The sequence below is a fragment of the Notothenia rossii genome, assembly GCF_949606895.1.
Source record: "Notothenia rossii genome assembly, chromosome: 3".
Lineage (NCBI taxonomy): Eukaryota > Metazoa > Chordata > Actinopteri > Perciformes > Nototheniidae > Notothenia > Notothenia rossii.
In genome coordinates this window covers 63,610,476-63,636,825 of record NC_136901.1, presented here as the reverse complement: position 1 = coordinate 63,636,825, position 26,350 = coordinate 63,610,476, and the positions used below count along the sequence as shown (strand labels likewise).

Genomic DNA, 26,350 nt, shown 5'->3' with positions numbered 1-26,350 from the left:
CAGCAGCAGTGGCACTCTGCTTCCTGGGTTTTAGCTCCTTTTTCAGCCTGGAGCGCAGGGTCTTCACCTCATCATTGAGGGCATCCTTCTGAGCCCTCAATGCCACATTTTCCAGCATCACCTGCCTGCAGTCCTCGTTGTCACACTCGGTATGTGGGGAGAAGGGTGGAGGGTGCCCGGGGTATTCCTCCACCCTCACAGAGGTCATGGAGCAACTGCAGTGCCACACTATGCTTCAGCCTTGCCATGACCTGATGTGCCTCATATTGGGAGAACTCAGGGTGGTCATGTGTTACATGACGGTCCAGTCTCTTCCCAACATACGAACACCCTGCGATGGGACAGGGTTTGGGCCGAACATTTATCCTGCCACTGGCCATTTTCAGGAGGATTCCCCTCTCCTCCAAGTTCCGCACTGCATGTTTGTGCTTAAGGTGTTTGTTCAGCGCCAGATAGAAGACTCTGCACACCGGGCATTTGGACGACATCCTTACTGAAACAGACACAATGAATTTGTGGAAAATTCTGTTCTATTTCTCCGTTTATATGCGTTAGCGTGACTGGTAATGGCAATATTGGGTCTGATGCATCAATTCATGGTGCCCCGACCTTGGGGAGCCACCGGGTTGGATGGTCCCATATCCACACCAACGCGGGGCTGGTGATGGCAACATTGGGTCCGATGCATCAATTCATGCTGCCCCGACCATGAGAGGGTTTGGGGTGCTGCGGAACCAGGCACCACCCCAGCAGGAAACGGGTTGTATGGTCAAAGGAGGAAAGAGTGATAGAACCGGGGTAAAGTAAAGAAAGTGTCCGACAATAGTGACTTGTGAGGCATCCAGAGAGTCTGTCATCTGTCTGTCCTATCCTCCAGGCAACACGGTGGCAAGAACGGGGTGAAACACACCAAAAAGTAAAAAAATTACTTTAAATTCATCCATGAAAAAATGCATGAAAATGAAGACATGTGTCTAAGGACAGAGGGTGTCGTATTGTCATACTGATATTCTGTACAAACTGTGAAGTCCACTGAGACAAATGTAACATTTGTGATATTGGGCTATATAAATAAACATTGATTGATTGATTGATTGATGTGTCCGAAAATAGTGTATTGTGAGGCCGCCAGAGACCCCCTGTCATCTCTCGGTCCTATCCTCCACGCAACGCAGTGGCCAGAACTGGGTCAAATTGACCAAAATGTAAAAAAAAAAAAGAGTTGGAATTCATCCATGAAAAGGGCATGAAAATGTAAAAAGAGTCCCCTGTCAACTCCCCTCACATTCCTCCACAGTCAAAATTTGCCAGAGTCAACTTGTGTGAGAACCAGGCTGGGGGGTCTTGAGGCACAAAATAAGGCTGACCCAGAGTGCATGGTGAGCGGACAATTCACCTCCGTGTTTGCAGTAAGCTGTTTTTTTTTCCGGGTTTCTGATTTCGTGCAGACCGTACTCCAAAATGTATGGATGAATTATTTTCGACGGAGAAGGGGAAATGAAGCCCCGGACACTTTTCCACTTCTCCGTTGCAACTTACAACGAAAAAGGGGAAAAAACGGACCGAAGCGCCAAACGGTTGAGCTTTTTCGAGCCCCTTCTCCGTTGGCACCTAGTAATGTTTTCGACAATTTTTTAAAACTTAATTTTTGATTATTATAAGATATAATTAACCGTTTTCTTCACTTTTTTATTCTTTCCACGGGTGGGTGCGCATGGCAGGCCGCCTATGAGCACCCAAACCCAGCCTGGAACCTCCAGGATTTGTGAGCATAGCTCCATAAACGGACAAAATCACCCAGAAATGTCACTTTTCTAGCCCAACAATATACAATACAAATACATTTAAATAGTAAAAGGCATTCTGCTCCGAATTGGATTTATATAGCCCCATGATAGTGATTACAAATCATTTTCCTGGAAAGAAAGTGTTAACACGCCTGATTAAAGAATATGCAGGACCCCAATGAGCTCCAGAGTATGTGCATTGTTTCAGGGAACTATATTATGGATAAAATAAATGCATGTAAATGCAAAAATAATTATTTAAAATCATTTTAGGGGGGAAAGTGTGGAGAAGAGCCTGAACATGATTCTCCAACAGCCCGGAGAACTACCAGTTCATGTGGTTTAAATATGGTGGGGATCGTGGCATTAACTGGTACCTAGTACTGGGAGAGAACCAGGCTGCAGCACCTGACTTTTCAACCCAGGAAAAGTGTTTGGAAGGCAGGGCAAAGTGGTGTAAATAGAGGCAGAGTGTACCCAGAGAGCAGGCTGTGCAACACCTGACTTTTTAAGGCAGGAATAAGTGTTTGAAAGGCGGGGAAAAGTTGTTTGAAATACTATGATACTACCAGGGCTCATCACTGCACTTTACAAGCCAGGAAAAGTGATTGAATCCTGGGTATACATTTTTTAAATAGTCTGATACCTCCAGGGCGCATCACAGCACTTTACAAGGCAGAAATAATGTTTAAATGGTCGGGGAAAGTGTTTTTAAACGTCTGGAAGAGAGTTTTAGCCTGTCATTTTCCATGATGTCATTTAACATTGAACCTCTCCTGGAAATGCACAGAATATATACATTTTCAGGAGAGGGTCAATGTTAAACGATATCGTGCAAAATGACAGGCTAAAACCCAGGAATAAGGGTTTGAAAGGCTGTGAAAAGTTGTTTAAAATAGTCTGTTACTACCAGGGCTCATCACTGCACTTTACAAGCCAGGAAAAGTGATTGAATCCTGGGTATACATTTTTTAAATAGTCTGATACCTCCAGGGCGCATCACCGCACATTACAAGCAAGGGAAGGTGCCTGTGACACGAAGGACTCACAAGAACTCAGATGCACGATTCGGTTGACTTCAAAAATATCTTTTATTAATAAAATACTTTTCCAAAACAAAAGATCACTAGGTTCTACTAGGATTCTCACAAGATCTCTAGGTTCAACTAGGTTACTAGGTTCTACTAGGATTCTCACAAGATCTCTAGGTTCAACTAGGTTGCTCAAAAGATCACTAATGTTTACAGACATGGACTCGACGTGGAGACAAGACGAACCGACAAAAGACAAAAGGAGAGCAGGGCTATATATACACATAACGGTTAATGGGGCACAGGTGAAAACAATCAGGGGTGGGGCTGGTGATGATGAGCACAGGAGACACACAAGCTGGCAGGTGACACACAACGACAGGAAGTGTAGACACCTGAAAAGGGATGGTAGAGTCAATAACAAAATAAAATGCTAGGCCACAATAATAAACACAAAACAATAAACTAAAAGAACTCTAACGCTAAAACCTTACAGTACCCCCCCTCTTACGAAAGGCTCCAGACGTCCCTGAAGCCTGAGACTGTTGTCTGTCAAAGTCCGATATTAGAGTCTTGTCCACAATGAAGCTGCCTGGGATCAAACACCTCTCCTCTAGTCCATACCCTACCCAGTCGACCAGGAACTGTCTACCTCTCCCCCTCTTCCTTTCCAACAGTATTTTATCCACAGTGTACACTTGAACTCCGTCAACGATCCGGGAAGGTGGAGGGGGCGTGGAGGCAGGGACCAGTCGGCTCTCTTTAACCGGTTTCAGCTTGCTGACATGAAACGTGGGGTGGACCTTGATGGACTTTGGGAGACATAAACGGACAAAAACCGGCCAATCGCTTCATGCGAATAGCACTCCTCTGCAACATATGGCGTACTCCCGCCCAGACCCAACGGCAGCGGCGAACCAGAGCATGGGCTGATGGTACGTTGACCTCATTCTCGAGCTCCAGAAACAATGGAGGTTGGTATCCATGGACACATTGAAACGGAGAGACACCGGTGGCTGATGTGGGTAACGTGTTGTGCGCATACTCAACCCAAATCAGACTTTTACTCCAGGTGGTAGGCTTCTCGGACACCAGGCATCTCAGACAGGTCTCCAAATCCTGATTCATCCTCTCCGCTTATCCATTCGACTGTGGGTGGTATCCGGAGGTCAGGCTTACAGTGTCTTGGATTAGGCGACAAAACTCCTTCCAAAAACGTGACACGAATTGCGGGCCTCGGACTGAAACGACATTTACTGGGAAAACCATGGATCCTGAACACATGGGACAACATGGCCTCTGCTGTTTCTTTGGCAGTAGGTAACTTGGACATGGCGATAAAGTGTACCATTTTAGAAAACCGATCAATCACAGTGAGTATTGTGGTATTACCTGCCGATGTTGGCAATCCTGTCACAAAGTCCAATGCAATGTGAGACCATGGTCTGTGGGGAATGGGCAGAGGTTGGAGAAGACCTGGCGCAGCTTGACGAGAAGTTTTGTTCCTGGCACACAAAGGGCACGCTGCCACATATTCTGCAACATCCTTCCACATAGCAGGCCACCAGAATCTGTGTCTCACCATGAAGAGGGTCCTCTTATTTCCAGGATGACAGGTAAGTACAGACGTATGGGCCCAATGAACCACTTGAGATCGAAGTTGCTCCGGCACAAACAATCGATTCTGAGGACACCCTCTAGGGACAGGATTCCAGCTGTTTGCCTGTTTGACCTTGACTTCATTGGGCCAGGTCACACTCCCTATCACTAGGTCTGGCCGCAGAATGGTTTCTGGACTCTTGGGGACTTACTCAGGATCATACATTCTGGAGAGTGCATCAGGCTTTCCGTTCTGTGAACCAGGTCGATATGACAGAGTGAAACTAAATATATTAAAGAATAGAGCCCATCTGGCCTGTCTAGAGTTCAAACGTTTGACCTTCCTGATGTATTGCAGGTTTTTGTTATCCGTCCAGACCAGGAAATCCTGCTCCGCTCCCTCCAATCAGTGCCGCCACTCCTCCAAAGCAATCTTCACAGCCAACAGTTCTCGATTTCCCACGTCATAATTCCTCTCAGCAGATGACAGCTTTCGGGAGAGATAGGTGCAAGGATGAAGCTTGTTGTTCGCCGCTGACCTCTGGGACAATATAGCCCCAAGGCAATCGTTGGAGGTGTCTACCTCTACCACAAATTGCGGCTGGTATCAGGTACAGTCAGGATGGGAGCTGTTGTGAACCTTTTCTTCAGTTTCTGGAAAGAGTCCTCTGCCTGTGAAGTCCTCACAAACTGAACATGGGGATAGGTAAGGGCATGGAGAGGAGAGGCAATGGCACTGAAATTGCATATGAAACATCTGTAAAAGTTAGCAAACCTCAAATATTGCTGAACTTCTTTTCTGGAACTTGGCGTTGGCCAATTAGCCACGTCGCTTACCTTTGCTGGGTCCATTTCCATTTTGTTTGGGGAAATCACAAAGCCCAAAAATGACAGTGAGTTGACATGAAACTCAAATTTTTCGGCTTTTACAAACAAATTGTTCTCAAGGAGTCTCTCAAGAACAAGGTGAACATGGTTAACATGGGTTTTCTCATCAGGAGAAAAGTTGAGAATATCATCGAGATACACAAAACAGAATATATTCAGAAAATCTCTTTATACATTATTGGTGAGTGTTTGGAAAACAGCAGGTGCATTACAAAGTCCAAAAGGCATAACCAAATATTCGTAATGTCCTGTAGGTGTATTTAACCCTGTTTTCCACTCATCCCCCTCCCTGATGCACAGTAGGTGATAAGCATTCCTTAAGTCCAACTTGGTGAACAACTTAGCTCCTTGTAATAGTTCAAACGCAGTATAGATGAGTGGAAGGGGATATCTGTTCTTTATCGTGATCTGATTTAGTGGACTGTAATCAATACAGGGCCTCAATGAACCGTCCTTTTTCCCCACAAAAAAGAAACCTGCTGCTGCCGGGGATGATGATGGCCGAATCAAGCCAGCTTTGACTGATGATCCGATATACTCTTCCAGTCCAGACCAGAGAGAGAGTACAACCGTCCTTTGGGGATAGTAGAGCCCGAGATAAGGTCTATGGGGCAATCATACGGTAAATGGAGAGGCAAGGAAGTAGCTCGTGTTTTGTTAAACACCTTCTTAATGTCAAGATAACACTCAGGCACTTTGGACAAGTCAGGAAAGTCAGAATGATTCGAAGAAGTGACACTGTCACTACCTGGCGCCTGTTTAAAGTTCCTAGATCTGTGCGGTCCACTCAAAACTGTATGAGAGGCTAAACATGAACGAGAGCAATCACTCCCCCACCCCTTAACCTTTCCTGTATGCCAGTCAACGTGAGGGTTATGTTTAACAAGCCAAGGGTAACCCAAAATGAGAGGATGTTGAGCAGAGTTAAATAAATGAAAACTAATCTGCTCACGGTGCTCCTGATCTATGACAATAACTATGGGCTCGGTGCGATGTGTGACTGTACATAAAAGGCGGCCGTCCAAAGCACTAGCCTCTAATGGCTGATATAAAAGGACGATGTTTAAGTTAAAACTTTTAGCCAGCTCCCAGTCTAACAAGCTCTCATCAGCCCCAGAATCAATTAATGCATCCTGAGTCACAGTTTTATCATTCAGTTTTATTTGTACCTGAATCAATTTTCTCGAGGGAGAGTCGAAAGAAGTCACTCGGCTCACCAGCGTCCCTCTTCCTGCTGATGAGCCTGATCTTTTGCCGGACAGGCTGCCAGACCCTGCCATGACCCTGCTGGCCGCAGTAGAAGCACCACCTCTCCCGTAGACGGCGCTGACGCTCCTCCAGGGTGAGTTTGGCTCTTCCGAGCTGCATCTGTTCCTCCGCTGCGACAGGGGGCGCTGGGCGCTCCGGATACGAAGTCCGGGTATTTCTCCGCCAAGCATATTGCTGCCTCGGTAACTCCCGTCTGAACAGTGGAGTGGATCCTGCATTCTCTCCTTTCTCCCGGAATCTCTTTGCTAGACGTTGGTCCACCCGGATAGCCATGGCGATGAGAGAGTCCAATTCTTCAGGCAGCTCTAATAGAGCTAACTGATCCTTTATGGGATCCGCTAATCCATGCAGAAACACATCAAAAAGAGCCGCTGAGTTCCATCCACTCTCCGCTGCCAGGGTCCGGAATTTGAAAGCGTAATCCGCCACTCTCCTCTGCCGTTGTTTGATGTTCACCAGGGCTCTCGCTGACTCTCTCCCGGGTGATGTCTGGTCAAAAATCTTGTTCATAGTATCCATGAATAGCCTTAAAGACTGGCAAACAGGCGAGTCTCTGGCCCATTCTGCTGTTGCCCAGGCTCCCGCTCTACCCGTCAAGTGAGACACTATGAAAGCAACCTTAGCTTGATCTGTGGGAAATGCTGCGGGCCGGTGTTTGAAATGGAGATCACACTGTACCAGGAATGGACAACAGTTTCCAGAATCCCCGGAGAACTTCTCTGGCGAAGCGAGGCGGAGTGTAGACGATGGCATGGGTACTTGAACTGGGATATCAGCAAACCCGACCTCCGCTGGACCGGAAAACTCTGCCGCAGTAACAGCAGGGTAGGCCTCGAGGTGTGTAAGTATGTTGCGCCTTTTCTCAGCCAGGTGATTTATCTCCGTTGACACTGTTGACTGGAAGTTGTGCTGACGGGCATTTAAGTCCTGGACCCCTTGATTTATTGCTGTCAGCTGTCCCTCATGTTGATGAAGGAGTGTTCCTTGCGCCTGCAAGGCCGTCTTTAACGCGGTGGAATCGGCTGAGTCCATCTTGTAAGGTCGGTTCAGGGGCGGGGCTGGTGATGATGAGCACAGGAGACACACAAGCTGGCAGGTGACACACAATGACAGGAAGTGTAGACACCTGAAAAGAGATGGTAGAGTCAATAATAAAATAAGGCCACAATAATAAACACAAAACAATAAACTAAAAGAACTCTAACGCTGAAACCTTACAGCCTGAATCCTGGGTAAACATTGTGTAATTGTTTAATTGTTTTTAAATGTATGGAACAGTGTTTTGTCACTTTCAAAACTCTCCCGTCATTGGCCGGAGAAATGGGGTTGATTTTGTATTCAATCTGATCGTTAATATTCCAGTGAGACGAAGTACGTCACATGAGGGATCCCATGTTAATTTTGTCACAAAACTGGAGCATTCCCTTGCTTAAAGTAAGTATGTGGAAACAGAAATTGAAGTGTTGATTGCAGAAAACCTTTCAGTGGATTATGGAGTCTACAAAAGATATTCAAAGTAAGTAATAGTACTAATGCACCTGTTGAGATCTCCATATCAGGTTGAATAATTAAAACGAAAGTTAGTTATAATCAAATATAATCAATTATATTCTTGTATAACCCACAATCAAAAAGCTTCATATTTTATGATTTTCTATATTTCTATACAGTATAAACAAAACACAAGTGGTTTGTTAAGTTGAGCGTAAGGCCTATAATGGTTTATGGGTGTCACTGATAAGGGAGAAGGCAGTTCTTCCTTCTCCCCTCACAGCAGTACACAGGGAGGGGGACTCCTGACTTAAGGAGAAATAGACTGAGGCCCCAAAAAGGTGTTTTTGCCATAGCCGAGAATAATGTTTTAGTTCTGCACACTCAAGGTCATGAACTTTTGTTAAATAAGCCTGGGAAGGTGTGTGTTATGACATATTCATATAATATGTCTGGTCATGTCCAGTCCTGTACATCAGAGGCCATGCCCAGGTTCCACAAATATGGGTATGGAGGAGGTGTCTTTAGGTTTTCTATCCTGTTCTTTGAGCATAAAGACACTGGCGGATAGGGAGCAAACTGGAGAGAGAGGGGGGGGGGGGGGTTCCCCTGGTATACTCTCTCCCGGTAAGCTCTGGCCCTCAGAGCTGGGTTTTTGCTCTCGGTAAGGTTCTCTCTAACTTGGTAACTATTGCTTGAATCTCTGTGTATGGTTTAGATGAAAGTTTTGAACGGGAATTTTTAAACCTACCGTTCCTAAATGTGTTGGGATTCTTAAACCTACCATTCTTAAATGTGTTGGGATTTTTAAACCTACCATTGTTAAATGTGTTGGGATTTTTAAACCTACCATTGTTAAATGTGTTGGGGTTTTTAAACCTACCATTGTTAAATGTGTTGGGATTCTTAAACCTACCATTGTTAAATGTGTTGGGATTTTTTAAACCTACCATTCTTAAATGTGTTGGGAAACCTACCATTCTGAAATGTGTCAGGATTTTAGAGCTAATTAGAGAACCTTCGCCACCACGAGGAAATTATTTTGGGATTTTGTCGGAAGACTTTAATGGATGAACTATGAATTAAGGTTTTATATTAGAAAATAACACCAGCATGATATGTTTAGTATGATTATAATGTTGTAAAGAGAGAAGGTAAAAACCCTGTATAAGTTTGGACCTATCTTCAAATTAACTGATCCCACCTTTTGGATTGGGACAACTTAAAAGACATCTGCGCTCTCCTCTCCTGCTTCAAAGGTAAGATTGCACACTGCCGCACTGCCACACTCACTTAGGTAGGGCCACACCTCATTTACTGATATCAAAATCCTTCAGGATCGCTTAAACAGATTAAGAGAGTTGTCTGAATTGAAACAGCAGTTAATTGAACCTGGTTCTTCAGGAGTTAATAGAGGTGAGATCTTGCTGACGTTAGTGGATCTGAGCCAAGCAAACTTTTGCAAGCAAACTTACATAGACTCAATAACTTCTGTTAGGTTAATTAGTAGGTCTGAGTAATTTGCCGGAATAAATTATCAGCTCCTCCCGACTCTAACACACCGCACTAAAGTAGTTGGAATTAGCAAGCTTACCATGACTCTATGGAAGCACAAAGAAGCAAGTACGAAAAAAGATTCTGGGGATCCATTTTTAAAGTAAGATCTACATTTTTTGTGTGTTTATGTAGCATTTTTTATGTTTTATATGTGTTTTCTATGGTTTTTAAAAGAGAACACTACTCTTTTTGTGACATTCATCAAAAGATTGAATTCAATTAAAAAAGATATCCGATTAAACGTACCTGTGCTGCAGCAAACACAGGTGCCACACTGGCTGCCAGCATCAGACCCAACACAAAGCTGATCCCCATGTCTGAAACACACATCCACATGCACACACATTCATACAAAAAGATATATACACATACACATATACGTCCAATATACTGATATATCAAACAAAAATAAACACAGGATCCTAATGAAGGGCAAAAAAACGGATTACCATTGTGTTCTATCTCTCCTGATCTAATTTACAAAGATCAAACTGGGACCGGGTGATAAAGGACAAACACTGAGAGAAAAAATTATCAACACACACTCCTAAAAAAAGGGAAATGAAAACTAGATACTAGGGATAGGGAAATAAACATGCACAAGGGGGATCAGAGTGGGACATAACACATAGACGATTTAAACAATAAAGAGACAGAAGTGAAAGTAAGAGAAGCAGATTGTTTCTACCTTTTTTACACAGTGATTTAATACACTTTCCACAAGTTCCTTAAAAGTCACTTCCTGAATTCTTGTCGTCATGTGATGTTGGACTTTGGTCCTAGTCATTTACTGACATGGCTGCAGAGCACTAGCCACATTAGAGGGGGTTGTTATTCACGCACACACACACACACACACACACACACACACACACACACACACACACACACACACACACACACACACACACACACACACACACACACACACACACACACACACACACACACACACACACACACACACACACACACACACACACACACACACATACACACACACACACTAATTCATTCTCAAAATAAATATTCCATTTAAGAGGTAGTATTTAATAGTATTTTCATTAATCTGCTGATACAGTATATTACTAACAACTAGAAAATACATTTCCTTCTGTAAATGCGTGCAAATGCTGTAAACTGTGTACATTTGTTGCTGAATTTAGCTGAAAATGCAGAAAAAGCTGAATATGTTATTAGTTGAATGGTGTCTGAAGCTGCTTTTAGCAACAAAAACCAAGTAAGTGTGTGGCTGACCTTAGCGGAGAAATGCAGAAAAGTGAAATGATTTCAATCAAAATTGTTAAAGCTCAAATGCATTGCAATAACTTTCTTAGAAACTTGAAAGTGATATGTTAAACTGGAAGAGTAGGAAAAATAGTGAGGAACTTAATATTTAAAAGAAAATGTTTTAAAAAGGTATAAACAACTAAATGCAGAGCCTCAATGTCCTGAAACAGCGGAATAATGTAATAGTTGAATGGTTTCTGCAGCTGAAAGTAGGCTGAAGGAGTTAGATTTTAAAGATCCCATTTCATGGCCATTTCTACTGATCATAATTCCCATGTTGAGGTCTACTAAAATTGATTTATACCGTGCAATTTTCCAAACTCACATTGGTTTCTCATGCAGCATCTCTGTAAAGTATGTGTATTCACCGGTATTCACTCTCTGTCCTAAATGGCTTGTTGGAGCTCCTTGAGACGTTGAGAGGCTAGTTGCTGCTCCCAGCTGCTGCGAGGAGCAGTAAGGCTTCCATGTCGGCGATACAGCGAGAACAAGCAAAACTCATCCTGAGCACACATAAACACTCACAGCCGAAGTAAAAACAATAAGTGTGGCTTGATATTGAGTAAGAAAAAGGTTTATAACGCTGTGAGCATGGGTCTGCGGAGAGCATTTCTCCGCCATCCCAACGTAGTAGCCCGAAAAACGTTTACCCATTTAAACAGTCGTGGTAGATACCTTGTTTGTTTTAAACATCATAAATACACAAACAACAATGACTACTTACAGGTTGTGTACCTGAATCTCCCGCTGGTCCAAACAAAGTAGGAACAGCATCGTTCTTCAATGCCCTACACTGTACATATCCGGCATGAATCGCTGAAAGGTTTGGGAAGCTTTGTTTCGTAAAAGGCTGGCAGAGGGTGTGGCCTCTGGGTATCCCCACGTCAGAGTACCCAGGAAGAAAATTAGATATCTCCAACGAGGCGTTTTAGGGAGGTTTTTCTGTGTTAGAGTTTTACTTTGAGGGTTTTTGACTCTGCAGACCGTTTACATGCATAAAAACCTTCATAACACACAAGGGGATGGGTAATAACCGGAAAAGCATGAAATGGGACCTTTAAATGTAAGTAGCAGTGAATGAATGTTTACAAACACGTGTAAGCCCAGAGATCAAAGATTACCATGGTGACGACGTTATTAAACACCTGTGTACTTGAGCCCAGAGATCAAAGGTTTCCATGGAGATGTGCAGTGCCCTCAAGAGGCATTTTGTTTAATTTTTAAAATTATTTGATTGAATTTTTTCAACGTAGGAGAGGTTTGGAGTGTAGGGTTTGGGAATTAAGGCAGGTTTAAAAAAAAAATGTGGGCACATTTCAAGCACTCCTCCACTCTGTTTTGAGATCAAAGCACTCTAGACTTAATGAGCTGTGCAATACACACTAGTGTTAAAATCTGAAGAAGGCCTCTTTACCAAGGTCTGAACTAAGTTAAATATCTCAAAAAGTATAAAAGATATGAAAAATCTGAATAACAAGTTTTATAGCTGAAAGTATGTGGAAGGAGTAGCATTTGGCGCACGCTGTAGTTAAAATAGGATTTGAAGGTTCCTCCCATTGAGTTCCATGTTAAAAAAAGAGTTTAAAAAGCTGAATATTTCAAAAAGTATAAAATATTTTGAAAAAGTTGAAAGTTTCCCATCATGTGCTGAAAAGGCTGAACATTTTTGATATTTGAATGGTTTCTGTAGCTGAAAGTAGGCTGAAGTTATTCGACGGCAAAATATTGGTTGAAATAATAATAATAAGAAGAAGTAGATTAAAGATTTGAAGAACTATAGTGGAATGCTGTAAACAGCATTCACACTAATTAGAACCAATTAATGGTTTTAACAAGAAGTAAAATGTATATAAAAAGAGACAGAAACCGTTTAGAAGTATGAGAAAACTATTCAAATGTTTCCGTTTATATTACCATAATTTACTTGTTAGACATTTAAATGTTATGTATAAGCGTTTTCTAGTAGCATGAGACATTCTGATGGATAAATAGAAGAATCCACTGGACTTTTGTTGTCAAGTTATAATGCTTTGATGCATCTAAGTGCCACTTTTTGCCGGATACTTTGCCCCCTAGTGGACAAATACTTAATTTAAGACACCTGTTGAGGCATGAGAAATTGTGTTCCATATAGGGTTGCAAAGGGGCAGAACATTTCCGGTAAATTTCCGGAAAGTTTCCACGGGAAGTTAAGCTGGGGAATTTTGGAAATATTCGATGCAAAATTAAACAAAAAAACATGACATTTCAACAGATTTTTTATTTTTATTTTTTTAAGTAGAACAGAACAAGTTTTAATTATTTTATTGAACAATTATTTGTTTCATTGAAGAAGGAAAACAGGAATGTTGAGTTAAACATTACTCATCCCCCCCAACCCCACTCATTAAAAAATTAACAAAAATGCTCCCCCTTCCAAAAATCCCCACAAAGTCCCAAATCTAAATGTTAAATGAAAAGAGCCCTTCTTCCTCCAAAAAGTCCCATAGTGTGATCCAGTCTTCTCGAAATCATCTGTGCATGTGATGGAGGAATACACAGTGCCTGTAGGGGGTGTGGTCTCAATAGCCATGCAGTAAGCAGTGTGCTATGGCATGGATATTCAAGTGTACTTGAATGGCATCTGTTTGTTTTAGTCAAGATTGTTCTAAAATATACTTTCTCCAACTATATTTAAGTTCCCTTTGAAGAGCCAACCTTCAATTAAAAAAATTCCCAGTTCATTCCCGTTTATTCCTGTTAATTCCCATGGAAAGTTTCCAGTAGTTCCATAGTAGTGTATTGGTTTGAATATGTTTGTTATTAAAATATTTATTTTACTTTATTTATCTTAATTGCGTGTCTGCAACTTGTTTGTCAGTTTAAAAGTTGAGACACAAAGCAGTGATACATTTAGTAGCATTAGAATACATTAAACAGTACACAGATATGTTCTCATACTCCTTTGAAGAAATGGTGTAAACTTGTAAATGTTTGATTTAAAAAAGTTAAGTAACCAACGTAATACGTAAACGCACAATTTATGTACATACATATTTGCGAATTAACAAAAAACGCAGTAAGTATTTTGTGACATTCTTTGTTCTATTCCCACATATTTTCATAGTCTCTCCTTCAGAGCCGGATGTTGATTTCACTGCGCACACCGTCACCGAAAACACTCTCGTTTCCGTCTGACAGGAAGCCGCTGCCTGTGCACACTGTGGTGACGTTGGTTTCGAGGTTTGTGATCCGCTGTTTTAGTCGAAGCTGGGAAGAGTTGAACTCACTCTGCAGACGGGCCAAACAAGTCTGAAAAACAGGGTCATTGTTAATAATCAGCATTATTGTAGTGGCTGTAGCGTAGTATTAAACCTGCAGAAGTAGTAAACTGACCTGTAGCCGGTCCAGACTGGTTTCCAGCCTCTCCACCTTCTCTTCAAGCTCCTCCCCTGCAGACACATTCACTTCCTCCAGAAGCCCCTCCTTCTGCAGGATGTCCCGCCCCCTCTGCTCTAGCTGGGCCCTGGCATGGGGGAACTCCTGAAGCGCCTCCATCAGGTCTTGTTTTGAAAGGCAGAAGAGGTCTGAGTATCCCAGACTGCGGATGTTAGCTGTACGACGGTTCCCCATCTTGCTGCCGCTGATGTTCAAGATGCTGATTTCCCCGAAACAGCTTCCTGATGTCAGAACAGCAAACTGGGTGACTCCATCCTCCCCCACCACTGCCAGCTGGCCATCTTTAATGATGTACATCTCCTTACCCACATCACCCTTGGAAGAAAAAAAGGAATGAGGATATATATCAGGATTTACAAAACTGTCCTTTCAACAAAATGGCAGAGTAAGTACTGTCTTCACTTTCTGTTGTTCATTTGTTTCCACGTTGTATTTTTGGTTCCTACCTTTTAAGTGCAACATTATTAGAGGCGGAACTAATCTGCGGTGTTTTGTGTTACACCTGTTTAATCGATGCACTGGATAGTTGCAACGGCAGAGCAACGCAGGACGTTAAAGGAAAACTAAGGAAACCAAGGGAAAAATGCATATGAAGTTATCAGCCCCTCTAGATGACTAGCAGCCTACAAGTTCTCGCGGGTTGGAATAGGTCCCACAAGAATAAACCCCGTATTTAATCAAGACCTCAGCCTCGTGTCATTTACTGGAGAGAGCTACAGTGAGAACTCGACTGCTCCGCATGAGTAGACGAGTAAAACGGCGCCAGGCGGCAGCGATCCATGGACGGCACGGGACATCTCCGTCGCAGCGTGTGCATCTGTAGCAGCCATCTACACAGCAGCACAAGATCCAACTACTTCTGGAAGGTCCAGGTGTTTTACTGTAAATGTAGGTGCAACAAAGAGACTTTAAAGTGCCATACAAAGAAAATGGGACATTTGCTTTGTTCATATAATGTTAATGTTACATTACATTACATTGCATTTAGCTGACGCTTTTATCCAAAGCGACTTACAATAAGTGCGTTCGACAAACTTTAGATAAGCCAGTCCTTTATTAGTATATAAGTGCTTTGTTAATAGTTCTATCGCTCGAAGTGGAGTCGAAAGAGATGAGTGATTTTGCTGATGGGAACTTGGGTCCCCCCTCGCAGTGCGGGTAGGACCCAAAACGTTTGGCTGATGCAGAGCGGAGTGCAGGTGCCGGGGTGTACGGATGTTACTTACTTACCTTTCTAATGGAAGTTAAAGGTTGTTAATATTGATTTGTGTATTAAGGTATCTGCAGTAAGTATTTGCAGACTAAGTAACACAATTTAAAGGACAATATCTTTCAAGTAATAAGTGTTGAAGAAATGTACCAAGTTTTTGTTGTTTGCCTATATCATTATCACTTGTGATTTTCATTTAAATAAGGCTCAATTGCTGTGTATAAGCTTAAGATAACTCAAAGCTAATATCTAAATTGGCTAACTACTTAGCTTTAAAGATAATTAAATATTAGAGTTAAAACCAAACTTGAGTAAACAAGTAAAATGTCAGATGTTGAGTCTTACACTAAGAGTGATGAAGTGAGTGTAGTAGAAAACGAGCAACCACAGGCAACTGAAGATCCGAAAATGGATAGCCTTTCCACACAAGAGCCACAAAGGAGCCAAAGAGTCCGGAAGTTAACGGAAAAGGGCCAAGAACTGCACGATGAGCAAGTAACAAGACTTGTACACCGTTTCAGTGTGAGCTACAAAAGGTGGAAAGATATCACAAAGGAAGCCAAACAAGCTCAAAGTGGTCAACGCTCTAATGACCTGCTGCATGAATACATCACTAAGGTAAGCAAGACCTCCAATGATGTAAATACACACGTGCATCTAACTAGAGCGATTAGAAACAGTGAAGAAGCTAAAAGCTGCAAAGGCGAGACATCAAGTATATGAACAGAATGCATGCTCAGACGAAGAAATTAGCGAGCTGCTCCATCAACATGTTCCTCTGGTTGTGAAAGAAGAACCCAAGCATAAAAGCAGTGAACTGCAAAACAATTCACTACCTCAAGCTGCAACACAACAAAAACAAGAAGACAGTACTTCAGCTCTTGTCAGAGCTCTTGCAGAGTCCATCAGTGCAAGTCGTCTACCTGTACCTGAACCTACAACGTTCAGTGGTGATCCACTGAGGTTCAATGACTGGAAGGTCTCCTTTCGTACTCTCGTTGACAGGAAAAACATCCCAGCTGAAGAAACGATATACTATCTAAGAAAGTATGTGGGTGGACCCGCCAAGAAGGTCATAGAGAGCTACTTCCTGCTAGGCACAGAGTCAGCCTATCATGCCGCCTGGACCATCCTAGAAGAGAGGTACGGTAATCCTTTCCTCATTGCTAAGGCCTTCAGAGATAAGCTTGATGCATGGCCCAAGATAAGTTCCAAAGACAGTGTAGAACTTCAAGAGCTCTCTGACTTCCTTCGCAGCTGTGAGGCTGCCATGTCACAGATCAAAGGACTTGAGGTACTTAACGACTGCAACGAAAACCAAAAGATGCTTGCTAAACTTCCAGACTGGTTGACCTCAAGTTGGAACAGAAATGTCACAGAAATGGAAAAACAAAATCACACGTTCCAAACCTGCAGCCAGTTTGTTAAATTTCTCACACGTGAAGCCAAACTAGCTTGCAACCCAATAACATCTCTCCATGCTCTAAATTCAAGAGAAAGCAAAAAAGGCACGATTTTAACGAATAGAAGTCCTGTATCAAACGTATTGACTACAGAGACAAATGAAACAGCAGACGCCACAAACTGTCTTTTCTGTGAGAAGGCAGGACACAGTCTGCATAAATGTTACAAATTCAGGAATGAGACAATCTCTGAGCGCGTCAAGTTTGTTCAAGAGAAGAAGTTGTGCTTTGGCTGTTTAAAATCTGGCCATCGCTCAAAGGAATGTCAAAACAGAAAGATGTGCGAAACATGCGAAAAGGGACATCCAACTTGTCTCCACGACAATCGCACCAGAGAAGAAAGAATGTCAACAAACTATGATGGTGCAAGAGAAAGCACAATGGAACGTCCACAAGGTAAAGCGTCAAGCACACCATGTGAGGCAACATCCAATACAGTCTTCCAGAATGTTAAAGACCCCCATACATCCACAATCGTTCCAGTGTGGGTGTCAGCCACAAGTGAGCCACATAGTGAAATACTTGTGTATGCACTCCTCGATACACAGAGTGACACAAGCTTTATCCTTGAAGAAATGGCACAGGCTTTTCGCACAAAGAACGAAGCAGGGCAGCTAAAGCTCTCCACAATGGCTTCAAGAAGCACAGTCGTGTCATGTAGGAAGCTAACTGGTCTCCAAGTGAGAGGAATCTACTCGGACAGGATAATACCTCTGCCAGTAACCTAATCAAGAGAATTCATCCCTGCAAGCAGAGACCATATTCCCAAACCAGAGACTGCAAAGGCGTGGCCTTATCTTGAACACCTTGCAGAAGAGATCGCTCCTCAGCAAAGCTGTGAAATTGGCCTGCTTATCGGCTACAACTGCCTTCAATCTCTCGTCCCAAGAGAAGTGCTGCCTGGTGAAGAAAACCAGCCCTTTGCACAGAGAACAGATTTGGGCTGGAGTGTTGTCGGCTTTGGCAATCCCTGTCTCGACATTGGAGATATGATTGGAGTAAGTCACCAGGTAACCGTGAAGCAAGTGATACCAAGTCTCCAGTCTTCAAACCTCCCAAGGGAAGTACACTACGTCTGTAGAACACAGATTAAGGAAGTCTCACCTGCAGATGTCAGTGAGGTGCTGGAATCTGACTTTGTCGAAAGAGCTTCTGAAGATAACCCTGCAGATCAGGCCTCCAAAGGTCTCACAGCACAGCAACTTCAAGCCTCAAATTGGTTCACAGGCCCTGACCTACTTTCGCAGAAAGAGCTACCAAGTGGAGAAGTCAAGGTGGGAGAGATAGTGAGTAGTGACCCAGAGCTTAAGAAGGCCCAGGTTCATGATACCCAGGCAAACGAAGTATAGTCGCTCCTAGATCACCTTCACAAATTCTCAGACTGGTCAAGAGTGGTTAAAACCTTTGCCAGACTCAAGCGCTTTGCAAAGGAAATTAACGGTCTCAAGCCAAGGTCCTGTGAAGCCATACGCTTAGAGGAGAGAAGCAGAGCTGACCATAATCGAGATGGTTCAAGAAGCAACACTCTCTCAAGAAATAAAGTGCCTTCAGCTGCATAAGGAGTACCATCTCCAACAAAGACCAAAGTGGATCAAGGACCGCAGAAACGTCAAGGTAAATGACGTTGTCATTCTGCAACACAACACTATACAACGTGGCCAATGGAAGCTGGCCAGGGTTGTGGAAGTGTACCCAGGAGGGGATGGAAGAGTGAGAAGGCTCAAGCTGCTTATCAGCGACTCTACCCTGGATGGAAAGGGAAAGCGCCTCGCTAAACCTGTCTACCTCGAAAGGCCTATTCACAAGACGGTGTTGTTGTTGGAAGCAGACTAAGACTCTGAACAGTTACTCTCACTCACACTCTGCACTTAATAGGTCTAAAACGAAATAGTTAGTTTTACATTAATGTATATCGGTTTTCTAAAAATGTTATGGAAATCACAGGTGATTTGGTGGGAGTATAACTGCCTTCACTTTCTGTTGTTAATTTGTTTCAACGTTGTATTTTTGGTTCCTACCTTTTATGTGCAACATTATTAGAGGCGGAACTAATCTGCTGTGTTTTGTGTTACACCTGTTTAATCGAAGCACTGGATAGTTGCAACGGCAGAGCAATGCATGACGTTAAAGGAAAACTTAAGAAACCAAGGGAAAAATGCATATAAAGTTATCAGCCCCTCTAGGTGACTAGCAGCCTACGAGTTCTCACGGGTTGGAATAGGTCCCACAAGAATTAAACCCCGTATTTAATCAAGACCTCAGCCTTGTGTCATTTACTGGAGGGAGCTATAAAGGCTGTTAATACTAGCGCTACACTTAGCACTACCGTATATATAGCACATCTATACATCAAAGAAGGTTGATTGTATAGATGTCTATGAGAAAATTACCCTACTTGTCACTTAATTTATCACGTCAGTAAACATTTTCACAATGACATTTAAATGTATTATTTAAATTCATTAAATAATAAGACATTGTGTTGTCTTCTTTAATACAGCCTGATGTTCATTTAGTAAATTATGGTCCCACTTGGAGTTCAATATATGAAAAAGCAGGGTAGCTATCTTGTGATCGACAAGTCGCTAACATTGTGTTACCCAGTCTTGGTGCCCAGTTTTGGTTTTGTCTGTATTATCGTATTGCTTACGTAAACCTTTCACGCTAGACAGTCAATCTCGCAAGAGCCCAATGATAAACTGCTCAATTTAACATGTGTACAGTTCAGTATTAAAAAAAGTGTTGTTCTCTGTAGCAGCAGCTTATTATGGTATTACCACTGTACGGTAAACAGTCACTAGTTTAATACATTCAAGACAGTACTACAGTAAAAGCAATTAATTGTATCTCTTTAGTACCAGTAGAGGTAAAGTGAATACTAACCTTCCTACAGATGTAGTCTCCAGGACTGAAAACCTGCGGTCGAAGTTTTAAAACCAGTTCTACGAGGAGACCTGCCTCACAGTCTTGGAAAATGCGCACCTTTATTCAAACACACATGGACACAACAATAATGTTGAGGAGCTTACACGTAATGATGGTGCAACAATTAAAACAAAAACATTTAAATGACACTGTTAACCAATTCCAACAGACAGTGTTTAAATGACAATGCAGCATTTAAGACAACGTTGTGTTTTAGCCAAACTCTAAGAATGATACTGTGGCCTTTATGATACTCTTAACAGAAATACTGCAGAAAAGAGGCTAAATGGAATTGTGTCACACTATCCAAGTGTCTTTACCTTCTTCAGTGTGTCCAGGTGAACATTAATAGCAATCTCAGCTCTCAGTTTATTGGGCAGGCTGCGCAGCACTTCCTGTTCATCTATTGTCTTTTGATTGGTCCAGAGGTAGTCAAACCAACGAATGACGCGCTGCTCTAGCACCTTGCTTACATGCCTGAATTGCATGTAGTGTTTCAAGGTGTCAACGCGGCTCTGAAAGGCTGCTCTTGTGGCGTTCATATTGGAGATCATGGCTCCAACATTACCCACAATGGAGGCAAAAATCAGTACACCAACCTAGGACAGAAATATTGGTATTAGCTGTATTGATGGACTGGAACAACTGGAATCCTTACAGTAAAAGGAATTTATGAATCATTTAAGGTAAGACAATATCAGCTAAGGAAATATTGACTTACCAGAAAGTCAAAAATCAGAAACAAATATTCCTCATCTCTAACTGGAGGAGGAGTCTCTCCAATGGTGGTCAGGGTCAGAGTGGACCAGTAGAGACAGTATATGTAACTTCTGGTCAGGGTGCCAAACTCCGGATCAGATGCATTGGGATAAACCCAAGAGTCAGATCCCAGTCCAAGGACCTTGGAAAAGCTGTAGAATCCACAGGCGTTCCAGTGGATGATCACCAGGATGTACAGAACCAGCTTACAGATGCGGAAAGCGTTGGGGTAGCCCGTTCGTGTTTCTGTACGTTCAAACCACTCAAACAGACGTGACAGACGCAGCAGGCGGTTGAATCGAAGAAGAGGAGTATAGCTCATTCCAACAGCCAGGTACAGGAGGTCGGTTGGGAGGATGGAGCAAATGTCAAGCTTACAATGCAAGGTTTGAATGTAGGATTCTCTCAGACGCTGCATGTCTTTTACCATCAAGCCTTGATCCAAAAAACCTTTAAATACATTAGAAACACAAATAAACCAAAGCATTAGGGTATCAGTTAAAACAACAATCCAGAACAGAATTTCTAATAAAAAATGTTCATGTAGTAATGGAAATTAGTCTTTTCAGTACCTGTGTGGAGACGAACAGCTATATCCAAGATATAGACTCCATCACAGATGTAGTCGAGCACCAGCCACACCATCACATTCCTCATCTGGAGCTCATCAAAACAGGCCCTACAAAAGTACATGTGGCTCTAGTGACTCTAGCAAACGAAGTAAATCACAGCAACAAGTACAATATTCACTCTATTCACTGTTTTGGTCCCTATCAATTCCTGTGGGATATACCTGGTTCTTAAAGAGCAAGTTCCAGGTTAAAGACACCTGTGAATAAATGTGTAGGAAAATGATGAATACACTAGATTTTTTTTTAAATATACAGAAATATACACTACAGTGACATCTGGCGTCGTTTTTGTAAGAAATGTTCACTTCCGCATAAAAAAGCCTCGGCACATGACCTCCCGCGTGTGACGTAACATGGGGGAAACAAGGGGGAAACAAGGGGGAGAGCGGCCGGTGTAACGTATTAATAAACATGGATCCCAATGCTAGTTTCGACACAGAAGACACAGAAGAAGTTGAACATGAATATTCGAATGCATATGACGGACCACAACCTTATAATTATAGCAGCCAAGGATTAGAAGAAATAATGGCCATGGAGAAATTGAGCTTTGGTGTGAGGAGAACCAGTGGAGAACTGGGCAGCTATCTTGGTGAGTGACCGGTGTTAGCTACAGAATGTTAGCTAACGTCACATCACAACATTGTGAAGTTAGCAATCATATATCAGGCTATAACTAAAGTAGCATTGATAATATAGTAACGTTACTGGCCGGACTGTTGATACTGATCCATAACAGAAACTAATGCGCAAGTATCAGCCGTATCTCGCGTTACCTAATGCAACTCCACACTACGGTGCTGTGTAACGGAGGAGAGACGCGAGATACGGCTGATACTTGACGATCTGGCGGAGAAAGGTTATGGAGCCTCTGTTGATATGCCGTTGTAAATGGCTTGATGGAAAGCAGGTGTGTAGTCGGGGAGGGTGCACAGCTGATTGCAGCAGGTGAGTGGAGGTTGAGCCGGGAGCCAGGAGTGACAGCCACCACGCACACACAAACAACACAGACAGGGGGAAACAAACAAACACAAAGGAGACGGCTGGAGCAGTACAGCCACCAGAGCGTTACCTAATGCAACTCCACACTACGTCTTACGGTGCCGTGTACCGGAGGGGAGAGAGAGAGAGAGCAGCAAAGGGGGGGGGGAGAGAGATGTAATACGGTTTCCTGATAAAGCTGTGGAGAGTATGTGCTGCAGGGAGGTGGATGCACAATGCACCCAGGAACGAACGCTAGCTCCGGTCCTTTTCCCGTGAGGGAAACTGTGGACTCGATGTCCTGACAGGCTGGTATTTGTGCAACCTGCACAAACACAATACTGCACCATGATTACAAATGGTGAAATACAATGTAAAACTACCGAAAAATACCAGCTAACTAAAACACAACCGCTCAACTCAACGCAACTACTAACTATACCCGCGGTCAGATAGCGGAGATGTTTACCCTTTGTGATGTAACGCGTTTGACGTATGACCTTAAAAAAAAGCCGTTTTTAAGAGCAGAGCTCAAAATTGCTCCTTTCCCTCTAAATTCCTGCCCTTCTGTCTCGTAAAACATATAAAATCCTACATTCACTTTTTTAATTGTAATTTTCAAGCAAGTTTAAGCATAAATTTTGAAAAAAAAAATAGCTGCAAGATGCTCTTTAAGCTGCTGCTATACTATGTTCAATAGTTAGCCGCTAGCATTGTCTCTCGGCTATAAGGCGCCAAGCATAAAGTGTACAGTTATGCTCTTCTCCTAAAAACAAGTTGATGAGAGCATTAAGACTGATCCAAAACCATAGAGTTGCAGGTAAGAAAAATATAACAAGAAGCTGAAAGAAGGTAAAATGTCCTGCAGAGCTGCGGCAGACTGCAGAGTCTGGGGATAATTAGCTCATCAGAGGAGGTTTAGGTTATGTTCTTTGGTTTGGTGTGTCTGTCTGTTTGTTTAATTGACCAAACGTTAAATATGTTGGGGCGGAGCCGAAACACCGGGCAATCGCGCACATTCTTTTTCACTTAACTTTGGTTCACATAGTGAGTTAAGACACATCGGAGGACTCCTTTGTCGACTATCTCTTTTTTTACGCTTTTATTTACGCAGTCATTTTGTTGATATAAAATATTAATTATTGCACCTTTAAATTATACTTTAGGAGCATGTGTGTGTCAGCCAGTTTTTATCAGAAGTGGTTCTTCTCACAGTTTGTTTTATAGCACTATTGTCTTTGCCAATTCCTCCTTCAAAACCATTCTAATGGATTTCTCACACCACAGACTTGAAAAAAAAAGCCAACTGTTATCCCAAATTCAAGTGTCTGATAATCTTTTCAGAGATATTGAAATAATGACGTCCATGTTTTTCTGCATTACTGGAACTGTAATAGTTGTTATACTATTTATAGTCACTGGAATCTCTAAGAAAGATAAACAGTAGTACTAGAACTGTGAAAGGTATCGTTGTGTTGGCACGGTAATATTTCCCAACCTGACAACCAGTAGGGTCCAGTTATAAAAAACAGCAGCACCAATCACAATTAGCCAGTGGTAGTAGGCGTCATCAGATGGTGATAAGACCTCCACTTTACACTTCCTCCTCCTGGGAGAGAAGAGAAAAAGAAAATTCAAAGGGTTAAGCATGTAAGTTTCAGGTAATGTTTTATCTGTAGGCATTTAAAAATATTTCTTGTTGTCTTACATGCTTCTGGAGCGTCTGATTTCATGATCTGCATCAGAGCCATTTTGGCTGTGGCTGAACCTGCTGGGCGGGGCTTGTTCGTCCGTGTTGGCGGGGCCTCTGAAACGCTCCAAGAAGGAATCGGGACGCTCCGTCTCTTCTGCCAAACTCTTATGGGCCCATTCTCTCAGAGTCATCACCATACTGACTATCCTGAAGACCAAATGTTACATTTATAGTAAATGGCACCAATAATTTACTATTTTTGAATATTTAACATTATTGCTCACAGGAAATAGATCAGATCTAAATACATCTATTTGAATATTTAAAAAACTGAACTTGTCAAATTCATCTTATGTGCTATCAGCTGTCCTACCTGGATAGAGCACCTCGCCCTTGCAAGGAATTCTGGGAATGAATGTCTCTTCTTTCAATGGCCGCCATTCTCTGAAGCTCCGAAGAAGTGTCATCACACATTGACTGTGCTCTACACATATAACAAATACATAGACATATATTATTTAGTGACAAGTATCTTCTTCTTCACACTAGTAAACAATAACATAACTCGCCTTTTAGTGCTGCTTTAGTAACCACCGACTGCTTTGAAAAGAAAAGTGGCTGCGTAGCGGCTAACTGCTAAGCTTTGTTCCTTAGCTATGGGCTAACTTGTCTGTGCTGTTTGGTGCGGAGAAAGTAGCATACAGTTGTTTATCTGATTTTTTTGTGCTGAAAGCAGCTTCCTGCAGCTGTGGGTTTGATAAAAGTTGTGAGACTGAACCAACAAAAGGTTTTGGGGCCATGAAACCAAGACATTGAGTTGAGCTCTGCAGAGCTAACAGAATTGTACATTCTGGTGGTATTCAATAGGTTTTGAAGTAACAACTAACAAATTACACATTTAGTTTTTCCCATTGCTAATATATATAAATTATTGGCATTCAATTTGTCATGTTAATGTTAAAGCAAATATCTATCATTGACAAAATACAAAATACATAAAACGTTATTGTTATCTACTTATCTCAAGTATCTGTAGTTAAGGACGAGTAAGCTAACACTCGATTTGCGAATATCTATAAAAATGTGTGTGGTGTGTGTGTTTGTGTGTGTACCTGCTGAGTGTGCTGTCAGCTGGCTCACTCTCGTCCTCTATCCATGTTTTCACAGACAGCCTGTGTGAATCCTGCACTGGACTTGTCATCCTGCACACAGCAAGTCTCAATTCATTTCCATTCTCACCACTGACAGACATGCCAACATAAAACTACAAACTAAAACTAAAAAGTCAACTCAACATACACAAACACTCTCATAACATACATGGATAAATGCAAAAAAATGCAAGCTACCAAACATACATGCATACATACATACATGACAGAGGCTCACGTTGACTGCCAAACACACACTCAACTCACTAAGCAGCACACACTAATGCAATGATGGACCCACAGTCAGAAAAGGAAGGTCATCCAGTACGAGGTCATCCCATATTAGGCATCACCATGGAAACCACATAGCATAGCAACAAGCTGTAAAGTAATTATGACAACACATCATAAGAGGGAGAAACAGAGAGATGTTCGAAGTCAACAAACCTGATAAATGTCCAGATATCCCAACGTTAGCTCATCAATCCCTCAGTTATGTTCACGTCTGTGTTTCATCTGCAACCCATCTCTATCCATTTAGTGGGATTCATGAGACATTAATCATGAAGGACTGACAAATATGAAGGATTGGATGGGTGATGGAGAGAACAAAAGCAACCTATCAAAGGGAAGATCACATGGCTCACGACAAAAGTATCCTTTAAATTGCAAATGGTGTGTTGTGTGTGTTGCTGTTCACCAGAGAGCTCATCTATATTCAAGAACCTTGTTTGAAGTGGCTTCTGAAACACAAGTGTGTCTTTGTGTCCATGTATTCTCCTGATTACTGAAAGAGGAGTGCTTTTATACACACACCTGCACACGTGAAATTGAGACGAGTTTTATTAAGGTTACTAGAAATAGAACGGATCTAGGTAAAAGAAGATAAGATCCAAATATATTATATTCACAGATAGAAGATGGATGGATCCGGGTAGAGAAAATCTTGGTAGAAGATGATCATTTTTGGGTTGAAGATGACCGGAAATGGGTAGAGGACACTAAATCTTCATAGATACAGAAGTTTTCTGGGTAGAAAAAGGCAAGATTTAGGAAGAAAAAGATTGTATCTGGGTATAATCAGACCTGATCCGAGTAAAAGACGGTCCTATCTGGGTACAACAAGACCGTATCTGGGTAAAAAAATGATTTTATCTAGGTAGAAAGGGTCAGATTTTGGTTAATA

General features: G+C 42.3%; 1 protein-coding gene across 1 annotated transcript; it reads right to left on the bottom strand.

Moving 5' to 3' along the window:
• Positions 1 to 14,026: 14,026 nt before the first annotated feature.
• On the bottom strand, positions 14,027 to 25,214 carry LOC307032328 (cyclic nucleotide-gated cation channel-like; the record flags this gene model as incomplete). The annotated part of the gene is made up of 10 exons (XM_079670214.1): positions 14,027 to 14,203; positions 14,288 to 14,665; positions 19,907 to 20,005; positions 20,269 to 20,547; positions 20,670 to 21,157; positions 21,280 to 21,386; positions 23,819 to 23,929; positions 24,029 to 24,220; positions 24,387 to 24,497; positions 25,126 to 25,214. The coding sequence occupies 10 exons, from the start codon at positions 25,212 to 25,214 to the stop codon at positions 14,027 to 14,029; spliced, it is 2,031 nt and encodes a 676-aa protein (XP_079526340.1).
• Between the last annotated feature and the right edge of the window lie 1,136 nt (positions 25,215 to 26,350).